Source organism: Cyprinodon tularosa, unplaced genomic scaffold (assembly GCF_016077235.1).
Source record: "Cyprinodon tularosa strain WSP-4 unplaced genomic scaffold, ASM1607723v1 ctg723, whole genome shotgun sequence".
NCBI classification, from domain to species: domain Eukaryota; kingdom Metazoa; phylum Chordata; class Actinopteri; order Cyprinodontiformes; family Cyprinodontidae; genus Cyprinodon; species Cyprinodon tularosa.
In genome coordinates, this window is record NW_024039478.1 from 498,128 (window position 1) to 510,198 (window position 12,071).

Below are 12,071 nucleotides of genomic sequence, written 5' to 3' on the forward strand. Positions count from 1 at the left end.
TGTCTAATGTGATTCAAGAGGTGTCTGTTAGATAGACTGCTGCATGTTTGCAACATGAACTTATACGCCACACCCTGTTTAAAGCCCTGAGCAGCTGTTACATGTGCTGACGCATCCTCAGACTCGGTAATGGCTGTCATGAAGCAGGAGACCGGTACTTTGCAGACTTTTCCAAATGAGAAGGCACAAATAGGACAAGGTGGCAATCGTCTTCCATGACAAACTTATTCTGCCTTACTTACTGAAAAATGGAGGCAATCTGTCTGGTTGGAGAGATTTGCTCATGGTTTACTCATGGACAATATAGTCATGAGTGTTAGTTCATCCAAACATGCCTATGATTAAAAAGAGTCTGCGACTGAAAACCGGAGTATAGCTTAAAGCATTTTGACATTTTCATTAACAAATATTACAAAAAATGATATTAGAATTCTTCTTGTGTATACAATGAAAAAACAATATTGATATTGCTAGGAGCAGGTTTAGCCTTCATCGCTGCAGCAAGGTGTCTATTTTAACATGACACATCACACAACTTTAGCAGATTTATTATCTGCATATCCAGGATGTAAATCTCCAGTACATTTAAATACCGAGGTTGTTCGGTTGTACTGAAATTTGGTGAGGGTGGAGGTCATTTTAGTACAATGAAATAAATGTTTCTCCAAGGAACCAGTTTAAGAGGTTTTAAGCTTTGGATAATTGTAGAAAAATTTGCCATTCAATGATGGCTATATAGTAGAGAGATGGAAAGTGGTTGGACACCCAGCACCGATACTCCGTTACACTGCTGTGTATGAACAGCGCTCAGTTGAAAACATCCAAAATTACACAAGACTATCATCTACATATACCTAAGGGAGAGGGGGTACATTCTTTAAGGTGTGCAACAAATTATGCCCCAACCTTTTGAGTGTTGCAGTGTTGAGTTTGCATAATGTAATGATTAGTTATATGTTGATTCTTGTCTTTTTAAACCTACTATATTCAGCAAGGTTTTTTTTTTTGTCTTTCCCACTGGATTATTTCTGTTTTTAGGGAATATTTTCTGTAAAACCCTGGAGATTGATATTTGCAAAACCCCAAGTGGCTATTTCATTAAACTCTATTTCATAGCTTTACCATCTGTTAAAAAATCTATGTTATGATTTTTAGCACACCTAGATAACTTGGTTGATTTAATAATTATTAGGTATTGTCGATGGTGTGTCTAATCAAAGTCTTTCTCTGTCCTTTTGTGCTGGTTGACCCTCTGGAAATCATCGCTGCTCTACAAAATGTAAATGTAAGCTAAGAAAACCACAAACTCCTGCAAACACGTGGCAAACTCAGTTGAATGTGAATAATTTAGAGTTAACAAGCTAGTGCAACGTTAGACCTAATCATGGACATTTCTACTAGCCTCCTCAGATCTCAGGTGCAGAGGAGCAAGATGGGGCACAGAAGTTTACCAATATAACTCCTCTATCACATATTTACTCTCTATGCATTTATTTGCTGGCTCAAATATCATACATGTATGTATAAGATTTGCAGCAGCACTGAGCATAACATTTTAATTAGTAGCTTCTTCTTTTCCTTTATTGACAGATTGGAAATAGCTTTAAGGTGCATACTGCCACCTATTGTACATATTGTATGTAACTCCACAACTGCCACTAAATTCATTTTTTTTGTTTTTTGCATTCTACAGACATGGGAATAATGCTTTTCTTTCATTTTTTAATTCTTCTTTGTCTGCATTTCTCCCATGATACCTTTCATTCTCCATTTTAATCCTGTTTTTTTTTTTAAGTTTTCTTTAGCATCTCCGTTTCATCGAAATATGCCACATATTTAATTGGTGTATGTTCTACATTACATTTTTTTCCACAACCTCAGACATTTCATTTGTATTTTCCTGCAATATATAAAGAAGATTGTTATGAAACGTATGATTTGCCTGTAATATCATCACTTTTTCTCTAATGTTCTTTGTCATTACTAATAAAGATTTTTTTTTGTTATAAACTTTTTCTTTCGTGTCTTAATTACACCTTTCATGCTATACTTCTACTCCTTTTTTTTTTGAATATTGATTTACTTTCACTTTTCCCAAATGGAACATGTAATGTTTAATTTCCAAAAACCAACAAATCTGTATATCCATTTTAATCCACTAAATGGAAACAAACTGAGAAATTTCTAATAAAAGTTTTTTTTTGCTCTCAACTCTATTTGTCAGTAAAGCAATTAGAAAATTATTTCAATGTCTACTTGATGAAAACCTATAGTGTCAAATTCCATTTGTACAATTATTTGTAGCTATATTGTTTGCTGTTTTTATAAAATTAATGCAATATAAAAAAGGAACAACAAAAATTGAGAAAAAGAATCTAAATCTAAGCAGTATTCAAGTACTTCCTTAAAAGAAACAATTTCATATCTTAAAAATATGCAATAAATAATATGCAACAACTAAAGGCTTAATGGAAACATTTGTCCAGAATTAAATTTAATTTCTTGCACAGATTACTGCTGTAAGATGTGAATTAAATGTAAAATGTAAATACAACTCTCCAGATACAAAGATTTCTACATCGTATCACATATCTTGCCCTGAGACTAGAAATAACCAAACTAACTAACAAAACAGATTTTTTTTTTATTGCTAATACTGAACTCTGACCATCCAAAAGTAAAGTCAGGTCAGTTTTCCATACAACATAAGATAAGAGATTTTAAAATACCCTAATTTTTCTAAACATTATATTTAATGGATATGGGTGGCCAATAATGGGAATAACTGGAGTACATGCAGTGAAACCTCACCTTCACAGTTTATAGCTTATTAAACTCATTTCAACAGAAATCCTTATTTTAGCAGAATAAATTAATTTGTTTTTTACTTAATTACCCACTTAAATTGGTAGGTTAGTATTATAATTTCATAAACTTATGGAACTACTATGTTTTAAGCAAAATTTGTTAAATGTTCAAATAATTGTACATAATTATCTGTCGCTGTAAAACCTCAACACTGCTGGGAGGAAAAAACTTAAATAATAGAATGGCGCCCTCTTGTGTTTGTTTTACTGATGTCATGATTCAGCGGTATTAGTTAGTAAAGGTGCTTCGTATTATTCAGGAATAATTTACATCTATAGCAGGCTTCAAAATATTTACGTGGCAAAAAAGAGATTCTTTCTTATATCTTTTTTTTTGTAAACTTTTCTTAGATTTTTTTTTCATACAAGAATTTGCATAGTAACATTTTGTCTGATCACATCATAAATCAGGCAATTGGAACAAACACTATCTGAGCAATTAAGAAGGAATTGATTATTATTATTATTTTACCTCAATTATTTTAATATTTTTTGATTAGGCCTGCTTCTTTTATTGACTATATTGGAATAAGCATTAGCTATTTCACTTAGTTAAGTAGATTATCTTATGAATCTCAAGTTCACTTGAAAGTAATATTTCTATGAGAAAAAAACAAAACAAAACATATGAACCAGGGTAAATATTAATTCAATCCAAATTCTTGTTTCACAACCCCACCAAATTCTTTTTTTTTTTATTTTAATAGAGAGATATTCGCTTAGAAATGTACATTTAATATTCATTTGAACAAGAGTGTATTTAAAATAAAATACCGAATTTTACAAAGTATTTTAATAGTAAAACTAATTTAATAAATTATAGCATGTATCATTTAGATTAAAAAATATAAATATTACCTACCATTACCATATACATTTACTACAATACTGCAAAATGTATTAAGACGTTTTTAACGAATTAAAATATTAAATTAAATTAATTAAATTAATTAATAAAATACGTTTTTAAGAAGTTTTTATTCACCGGACGTGACGTCAAAGGGGCCTCTATTTCCGGTCTAGCTTTTAGCAGCAGCAGCAGCATTAGCTGCCTGTCAACACCACACCTCTTTAGAGGATATTTGTGTTTTATGTTTTAACTGTTTGTCCTCGGCACTGCTCCGGTTGTCCTCCGCCATGTCCATGTACCAGGTAAAGACCCTCTGTCCGGAAATAAAGATTGATTTGCCCACCTGCGTGTACAAGTTGCCGAATATCCACACGAGGCTGGAGAACAGCTGCAGCCCGGACCACGCGCTCCAGGTAACCGCTGGTTTAGTTTCAGTCAGGATCTATTGCCTCCTCTGTGACCCCTGGCTGTTACATATTTTTATTTTAGTTCTGTTATGTTCCGATTAATGTTAGCGTTATGTTCATCAAAGTTAGCTACCAGTTTAGGGGACTGGATGTCATAATAAATGTCATATTAAACAACAAATTGCAGAGATTTATTGAAAAATAACATAGAAATGAAATTGTGATTAAAAAGGAGCATGTTATTATCATATGATTGATCCTCCTTTTATATATTTTAAGTCAACTTCATGACTGTTTCATACATACATTATATTTAACAAAGCAGACAAGGAAAGAGTCACCTGCTGCTAAAAAGTAACTAACTGATAAAATGAGCAGCCTGTCGTTTCCCAAATTAACTGCAACAAGCAGATATGATACTGTTTAAGTTTGTTCAGCTTGATGTTTGCTGTGTTCATGACTGATATCAGGGTTTGCATAAATCCATCCTGCCATATTTAAAAGGGAAAGGAAGAATTTATGAAAATATGTTTTTTTTCCCCTGAGACACTGAGGAAAAAGCTTTTTATGAACACAGGAATAGATGGATCAAAATTTGCTTTATTTTTTCCTATAAAATCTTGATTTATTGCACACTCCTATAGACCAGGATTAATGTGCAGCATCTAAAGCTTCCCTTTAATGATGCTTCCTGTGATATACACTTAAAAATTATTATTTTCTAATAGTCCTCAAAACATCATCTGTTTTTTTTCTCTTATATGTAAGCAAATGTTAAGAATAATTTTGTTTTGATTTCTGGAACCGTCTTAATTGGTTGTTTGTCCCCTGATGCTGAATATTAATCTGCTCCAAATTTCCTGGGTATAAAGCTTTTCTGAAACTTCAAAGCTAATAAGAAGTTAATTTTAAACTTAAGATTTTTTTTTTCTTTTTCTCCCCCCACAGCTATTATAGGATGTGGGTGTGCACTTACACTTAGTCTGACTGTCTTTCTCAGTGTCTTCAGTTTTGCATTGTGCCTTTTTACATCTTTCCAGAACGGGGACGTGGACCCAGCTGTCAAGGCTCTGGAGGCCCGTCAGGATGAGATCTTAAGAAAGCTGTATGAGTTAAAGGCAGCCGTGGAAGGCCTCGCCAAGACCGTGATGACCCCAGACGCAGATCTGGATGTAACGGTTGGCAACACTCTTTCCTCACAAAGCTCCAGCTGTGACATCTTTAAAGGAAGTCCAAATTTAGACACACTTTTGGGGAAGGTAAGGAATTAATGCATGTTTGTCCATGTTGGCATATTTACTGCAATAGCCTCAAATTAATGTAATGACAAAATTTTCAGCTAACATAACTGTACCTTTTATTTCATTTTCTCAAGAATTTGTAAAGTCTCTAAGTAGCTTAATCTTTATTATATTGAAGTAGTGTTGGTATAGAACTACACACTAACTTTTTTTTTCTGCAATTAGGACCTGGGTGCTCTACGTGACATTGTCATAAATGCAAACCCTGCGCAGCCACCCCTCACCCTGCTGGTGCTTCATAGCCTGCTGTGCCAGCGCTACCGGGTGCTCTCCACTGTCCATGTCCACTCTTCAGTAAGCAGTGTGCCACCGCAGCTCCTGTCCTGCCTCGGTCCGAAACACGCAGGCAGCTATGCACGTCATATGTTCCAGCTGGGCTTCACCCTCATATGGAAGGATGGTAAGGAACCTCTAATACGTGTACATGATGGCAACTTTAACCTAAGTTCTCTTGTTTTTGGCTCGAGATCAGGGCTGCACAATATCAATTGGGTTAATACCGCTTATGATTGCAGATAATTAATCAGTTGAAATGAACCCACGTTTTTTTTTTGAGTCTTAGATTCTCAACCACTGGAAGTAAAGGTCATCTGGATTTAAAGTCAGCAAATTTGTCTACAAGGCTATAGACTACACTATATATAATCTTAAGAAATACTGCATCCTTTGGATTCACCAATTTTGCAGATGTTATACTTTAATTTTTTTAGTTACAATTGTCATTATGTTATGATGCAGGTTTTTCAGACATTGAGGTTTTGTTTTATTCCTCTTTAAGAGCTGTCTAGTGGTGAATGTTCCCAGTTTAACTTTTAAGTTGATCACAATATACATGTTAGAGTAAAACAAAGCAATAATGTTTCTAGAACAAGCAGCAGAGTTAACCAGCTTGGTATCACTTCAAATTTCTTGCATTGATGTATTGGTGTTTTCACTGATTGAAGAAATTTCCCCTCTGGTCAATTGCTCCTGTTAAGGTCTCCTAACAGCTGTAGCCTCTGACTTGTGAGTTTTTTTTTTTTTTTTTTTTTTTATCAACTTCAATTCTTTTGAACATAAGTTTTTCTCATTGTTACATCTTCATCCAAGTAGCTCCTTGTGTTTTAATCTGCTTTTGTTGACATGCGTTTATACTCCTGAGGCTGTTATAGTCATGCACATATAAAAAAGGCTTTTGGGCTCCGAGCAGAAATTGCGTTTTTCACTCTCCACCATGCTGTCTGTATATTTGTTTGCTATAGTATTCTTTTCATTTCTTGATTCTTATTAGCTGCTTCTGCTCCCGACCTCTAAGTAAACAACCTGCACCAACTCTATTATATTTAGCATGCTAGATATTGGGTCAGGGACTGCAACACTTCAAATCAAGGCTTTATAGCTTCACCTATAATTTGTCGGCAGCTAGTAACACTTGTCCTCTAATGGAATCTTAGAATATTTATATTGCCCTTCTGAAGTATTCTCACTAAACTTTGTAGTTTCTCAGAAGTACAAACTTCATTGTGTTGCATTGTGATCTTATGTCATAGACCAATGCAAGTGTTAAATCATCGTGAGGTGAAGTTGATCAAATTCAGTGAAGCCTAAATTCTTTCTGTTACATTCCATCTATTTGGCAATATTCAGTACATAAATATCAAAGCTAAGAACTCTTAACATAAATCAAAATAATTATCTTTTCATGGAATTGGAATTTCTTATGGGGCTTTCTTTTTAAAAAACCTATTAAAAACACATTAACACCTATGTACCATCTAATGCTGCCGTTACTTATGTCCTATAAGACAAATTTATAATTTTATTTACCTGATTCTGACTGCAGTGCGATGATGGGATGAGTGTCTGAGCTGAAGAAAAAAGCAGTGCAGCTGAAAAGCATCCTGACTAAATTTATTTCCCCAGCATCGTTTACTGCATCTCAGCTCCACTTAACCGGATGTGGAAGTAGAGATGTTTGACTTTAGTGGATGCAGGCATGATCAGATTTCATACTCTGTCATTTTGTTTAGTTTTATTACGGTATATAAAACGGATCCCAAATGTACTAAAGTAAACAACAGATGAAGTTATGCTTGGAACTATTCATAGGTTTGGCACATCTTGTTTAGAAGTGCTTAACATTGTATTCAGAAGGTGTAGAAAATCTAGTAGGTAATCTGTTAATGGTGGACATGCACTGTACGAGTTTTTACTCCTTTTCGGGCCGATTCTGCAGTCATGTAAGAATTTTTTGGATCAGGGCGATTTTCAGCCTCATCATGCTTCCTATGTCGTATGTTATACAGGGTATAACACGGGGTGATTGGCCTCTCCATACCACTTCCGGACCAGGAATCATAAGGTTGTAAAAAAATCAATCAAGTTTGTGAGGTGTTCGTGGTCAAGTCCTGCTGTTCAAGCAGAGCTACAAACCGATTTACTAGAACCTCATGCAGGTGCAAACAGGCGTTTTCCTACCAGCGCCATCTGTTTTTTGGACATACAGTGTGAGCAGGTAGATCGCATCAGAATGTCAGGCCGTACAGTGAACGAACATGCATCATGAGCTGTGAAGTTTTAAACCCTGCTATTTCGTTGTGCAGTTTGCGCTGTAACTGAGTACAAGGATTGAAAATATACAGGGTATGCTCATCTTAAAACGTAAAGTAAAAGGAAGAAAATATGAAGGCTTTGCTCTCCATACAGAAGGTGTGCTATGAAGTAAGAAGAGGAACAAATTCCCACAGGAAATCTACCTTGTTTTAGTGGGTCAAAGAAGACACCTTCATCCTGAGTCCAGCAGTGTTTACGCATGTCAGACTTGTGCCATTCTTTAAGCAATATGCAAAGGATATAGGTAACCAACCGGTTGTTTCTTTAATAAACATTAAGCCACTCTTTTAAATGCTGCTGCCCAGACAGATGGTTGTGCACACACTCCTGCAGATTTTTCTTTGCTGATTTTACGCAGCGAACTGGGCAAGGAAACTAGGAATCAAAAATGTAAGATTTCAAAGATTTAGGGGGGAATTGAAATGTTAGAACCGGTTCTGATCGATTCTCAAAGTCCAGCCTTAATTCTGAGGGATTGAAACCCGCATATATGTTCTGTGAAGACCTCATAGGTCTGATAAAGAACATCCGTGAAAAGCATCGTAAGACTAGAAATGCACCTCGCGAATAAAACTAAGAGATAAAAATTAAAAGAAAGGTTGGTTTTAAAATGGTATCATGGGCTTTGACCATCTAGACCTAACCTACCAAGGCATGAGTGTTCTCCTGCTCATAGGTTGGGCAAGAAGAATACTACACAAAGAGGCAGCTTGGAGGTGTCGGGTATGGAGGAGCTGCAGCCATCTACAGCCTAGATTGGAGAATCTATTGACAGGACAATTAAATACGCCTACTTCTCAGATCTGACCCTTTTTTAAATGGTGTCAAGAAAAAGCCACAGTGCAGTATTATATCAAACGTTATTCATGCATGGAAGTTTATTTACTTGCTTCTTTATTTTTACACAGTCCATCTACTATGCGTTAAAATTATGGGTTGTATTGGATCTTATGAAAGCATCTAAAGGTTTTAAATATTTTTTTGAAGTCACTCCAATTCTACAATAATGTACAAAGTGTCCTCTAAAAAGTGTTACCATACCACACATCTCTGCTGAACAGCGCAGGCTTATTACACAGCGACTCTGTTAAATTTGGATGTAATTTCTTCTGAAAGCATGTGGGCAGATTGCTGCACGGCTTGTCCGATATTATTATAAAACCTAATTACCATGCTATTAAACAGGTCAAAGTAATTACAAGAAACAAAAAGACATGAGCTTTGAAGTAGGTGTTCAGCTGCTTTTCAGAGGCGGAGCTGTATTTGATCGATGGTTGTAATTATCAGGAACAAGGCTACCTGAAAGCAGCAGAATGAGGGAAAAACAGAATATTTAATGTGATTTCACATAGTTTTTATAGCCTGTAATGTTTGGTTAGGTTCAGATTTATGAAACTGCTTTTGGGGTTTTTATTTCAAACTGTTAGAAGCAGAATCTGACTTGATTACTGTGCATTTTACTTACTTAATCTATCCTCAAAAGTACATTTTGTGCAGTACATCAGTTCAGACTACAGTAATTCCTCATTGATATGTTTTAAGTATCATATCACAGCTTATTTTAAAGATTATTGTTGATAAAAACCAAATTTGGTTTCTCAGATAATGGTGGTATTATGGAAGATTTGAAGATTGATGACTTCGTTCATCCAGCAGGCAGTTAAGGATGTTTTTCATATAAAGGGTCAAATAGCAAGGGGCATTGTTAAAAAGGCTGAGCTTTGTCTGATCATTTTAATGAAACACTGAGCGAAATGAAAAAGTGCGGTTATAAAAGGTGGGTAGGTTTTGTACAGTGGGGTTCATTAACCTTTTATAGGGAGCTACAGACCTATTGCCTCCATGCTGTGCCCCACTGATGCTGCGAAATCATGGATATGGACATCAGGGCTGAAACAATTAATTGGATTAACCCTGATAAATCGAACGTTGAAATAATTATCAACTAATTTAGTAATCGATTAATTGTTAACTGGAGTATAGAGACTGTGAGAGAGTAACTCACTTAGAGCAGTCATTATACCGAGATTGTAGAAAAAAATATGTAAACATTTTGCATTTAAGCTAAAAGAAAATTGTCTGTCAATATGCTCTGTCCAGATTTCCTCAAGTGGAAAAGTTTGATTTTCACCATGTTTAATTGCGTAAAAAGTTTGGCTATCCAATTATAAATTACAAAAAATAATTGACAGATTAATGGATTTGCAAAATAATAATTTGCTCCAGCCCTAATAGACTTTCCACTTGATAAACTCTCAATATGAAAAAATATTTTTTACTGTGTTCATTTAGTATCCAAATTTCCTAAGAAACTGAATTTTGGATTTTAATTAAGTCGATTCTCTTCTTCAGTTATAACTCTTGTATTATATCACTCTGTGAAAGCAGTCTGGTAACAGGGGCGGCAAAAGTTAGCTGCTCTTTATGGAGAATTTTATTTTGAGAAATATTTTCCAATCTCCAAACACTTCCTCCATTCCACCTCTTTCCAGCAAAGACTGTCTCTAAGTAATTCTAAAAGAGCAATTTCAGAATTGCAGTAAAAGCGCAGTAAAACTATCTTAAAAGTAAATTTTGTTTATAAAGCTACTCAAGTAAATGCAAGGGAGGACAAGGTTAAAAGAAAGCAGAGAGGAGCAGAGAACATGTTAACCAAAATGGAGGGATCTGTGTATTTTTTAAGAAAGAAATAAACTTGTCTGTTCGTCATGCCTATCGCTGTCACATTCTTAGAGTTCAAATCTACAGCTTGGGCTGTAGACGAAGAAGAAGCACTGAACTCAGTCAGGATCCTGAAGAAATTTTCTACATTAAGCTTTTTTATTAAAGGATCAGTTATGAAATAAGATGATTAAATTTAAATTTTTAAATGTTAAGGTTTTTGTCATATTTTATTTGTTAAAAATGTGCGGCTCTTTGAACTGCTGTCGGAATGTATTTGGCCACCCCTGGTCTACGTTTTTCTCTTTTTTTAATTAGTTTACTGAAATTAATAAACTTCTTGTTGGTGATCAGATTTATTGAATTGTACTTTTATATTTTTCTCTTGCTTGTTTCCAGTTCCCAAACTGGAAATGAAGTTCAGCGTCCGTAACATGTGTCCCATCGAGGGTGAGGCCAACGTGGCACGCTTCCTCTTCAAGCTGCTTGCACCCTATCCCAGTGACCCTGTTCTGGCCACGTTGGTGGACGGCTGGGTGGACACTGCTTTCTTCCAGCTGGCAGACGGCAGCACTAAAGAGAGAGCTGCTGTCCTGCGGGCCCTCAACTCCGCTCTGGGTCGTGGCCCCTGGCTGTCGGGACCAGAGTTCTCCCTGGCTGACATCGCTTGCTACTGCTGTGTGATGCAGACAGGCTCCGCGTCCTCCGCTGCTACTAACGTTCAACGCTGGATCAAGTCCTGCGAGAACCTAGTTCACTTTGGCCCTGCTAAGGTCCTCCTAAAGTGACCAGGACTGTCAGATGCAGGGTGACAGACGGGGCATTAGGATAAAAAAATTATCTCAGCTATGTCTTGAACTCCTTCTAATTCTTCCCCACCTTATTGTAGTTTAACTCTGTACTGACAGACAACAGTATTTATTTCTGCCATGCTGCTTTTATGAAATAGGGGGGAAAGAAAAAGAGGATTACATAGACGTGTGCTTGGTGACGGATTACTGGGAATTTACTAAGGGAAGTTATAGGAAAAAACACAGAATAAACCATGTTAACCCTTCAACTTTGTGCCTAACATGATCTAGTTCTATGTGTGGTATGGGGTGGTACGGGTCTTTTCACAAGTAATACTTTATACCATCAGTTTTTTCTTAAAACATTAAAAGGTTTAAACTTGGATTTGTATTGTTTCATTAATATATGTATATAAAAACTGTGCTAAATGTTGACAATTTTATCCACTTTATGATCATGTTCAGCTGAAAAACAATCAGTGAGTGAAGTAAAAGGTAAGGAACCACTAAACAGTGACCCACTAGCCTCTCTAATGTATTTTCAGTTAGATTTTCTTAAACATTTGTTAAACTTTCGTAATTCAGTAAATTCCTATAAGCGG

At 35.7% G+C, this 12,071-nt stretch overlaps 1 protein-coding gene across 3 annotated transcripts; it reads left to right on the forward strand.

Moving 5' to 3' along the window:
• Positions 1–3,877: 3,877 nt before the first annotated feature.
• aimp2 (aminoacyl tRNA synthetase complex interacting multifunctional protein 2) lies at positions 3,878–11,854 on the forward strand. 3 transcript variants are annotated; one of them, XM_038269190.1, is made up of 4 exons: positions 3,878–4,130; positions 5,165–5,383; positions 5,591–5,825; positions 11,078–11,854. In XM_038269190.1, exons 1-4 carry the CDS (start codon positions 4,005–4,007, stop codon positions 11,464–11,466), a joined length of 969 nt encoding a protein of 322 aa, XP_038125118.1. In that variant the 5' UTR covers positions 3,878–4,004; the 3' UTR covers positions 11,467–11,854. The 3 variants fall into 3 exon arrangements, with proteins under 3 accessions (XP_038125118.1, XP_038125119.1, XP_038125120.1); XM_038269191.1 differs by having other exon boundaries at positions 3,878–4,124; positions 5,159–5,383; XM_038269192.1 differs by having other exon boundaries at positions 3,878–4,019.
• The last annotated feature ends 217 nt before the right edge of the window (positions 11,855–12,071 follow it).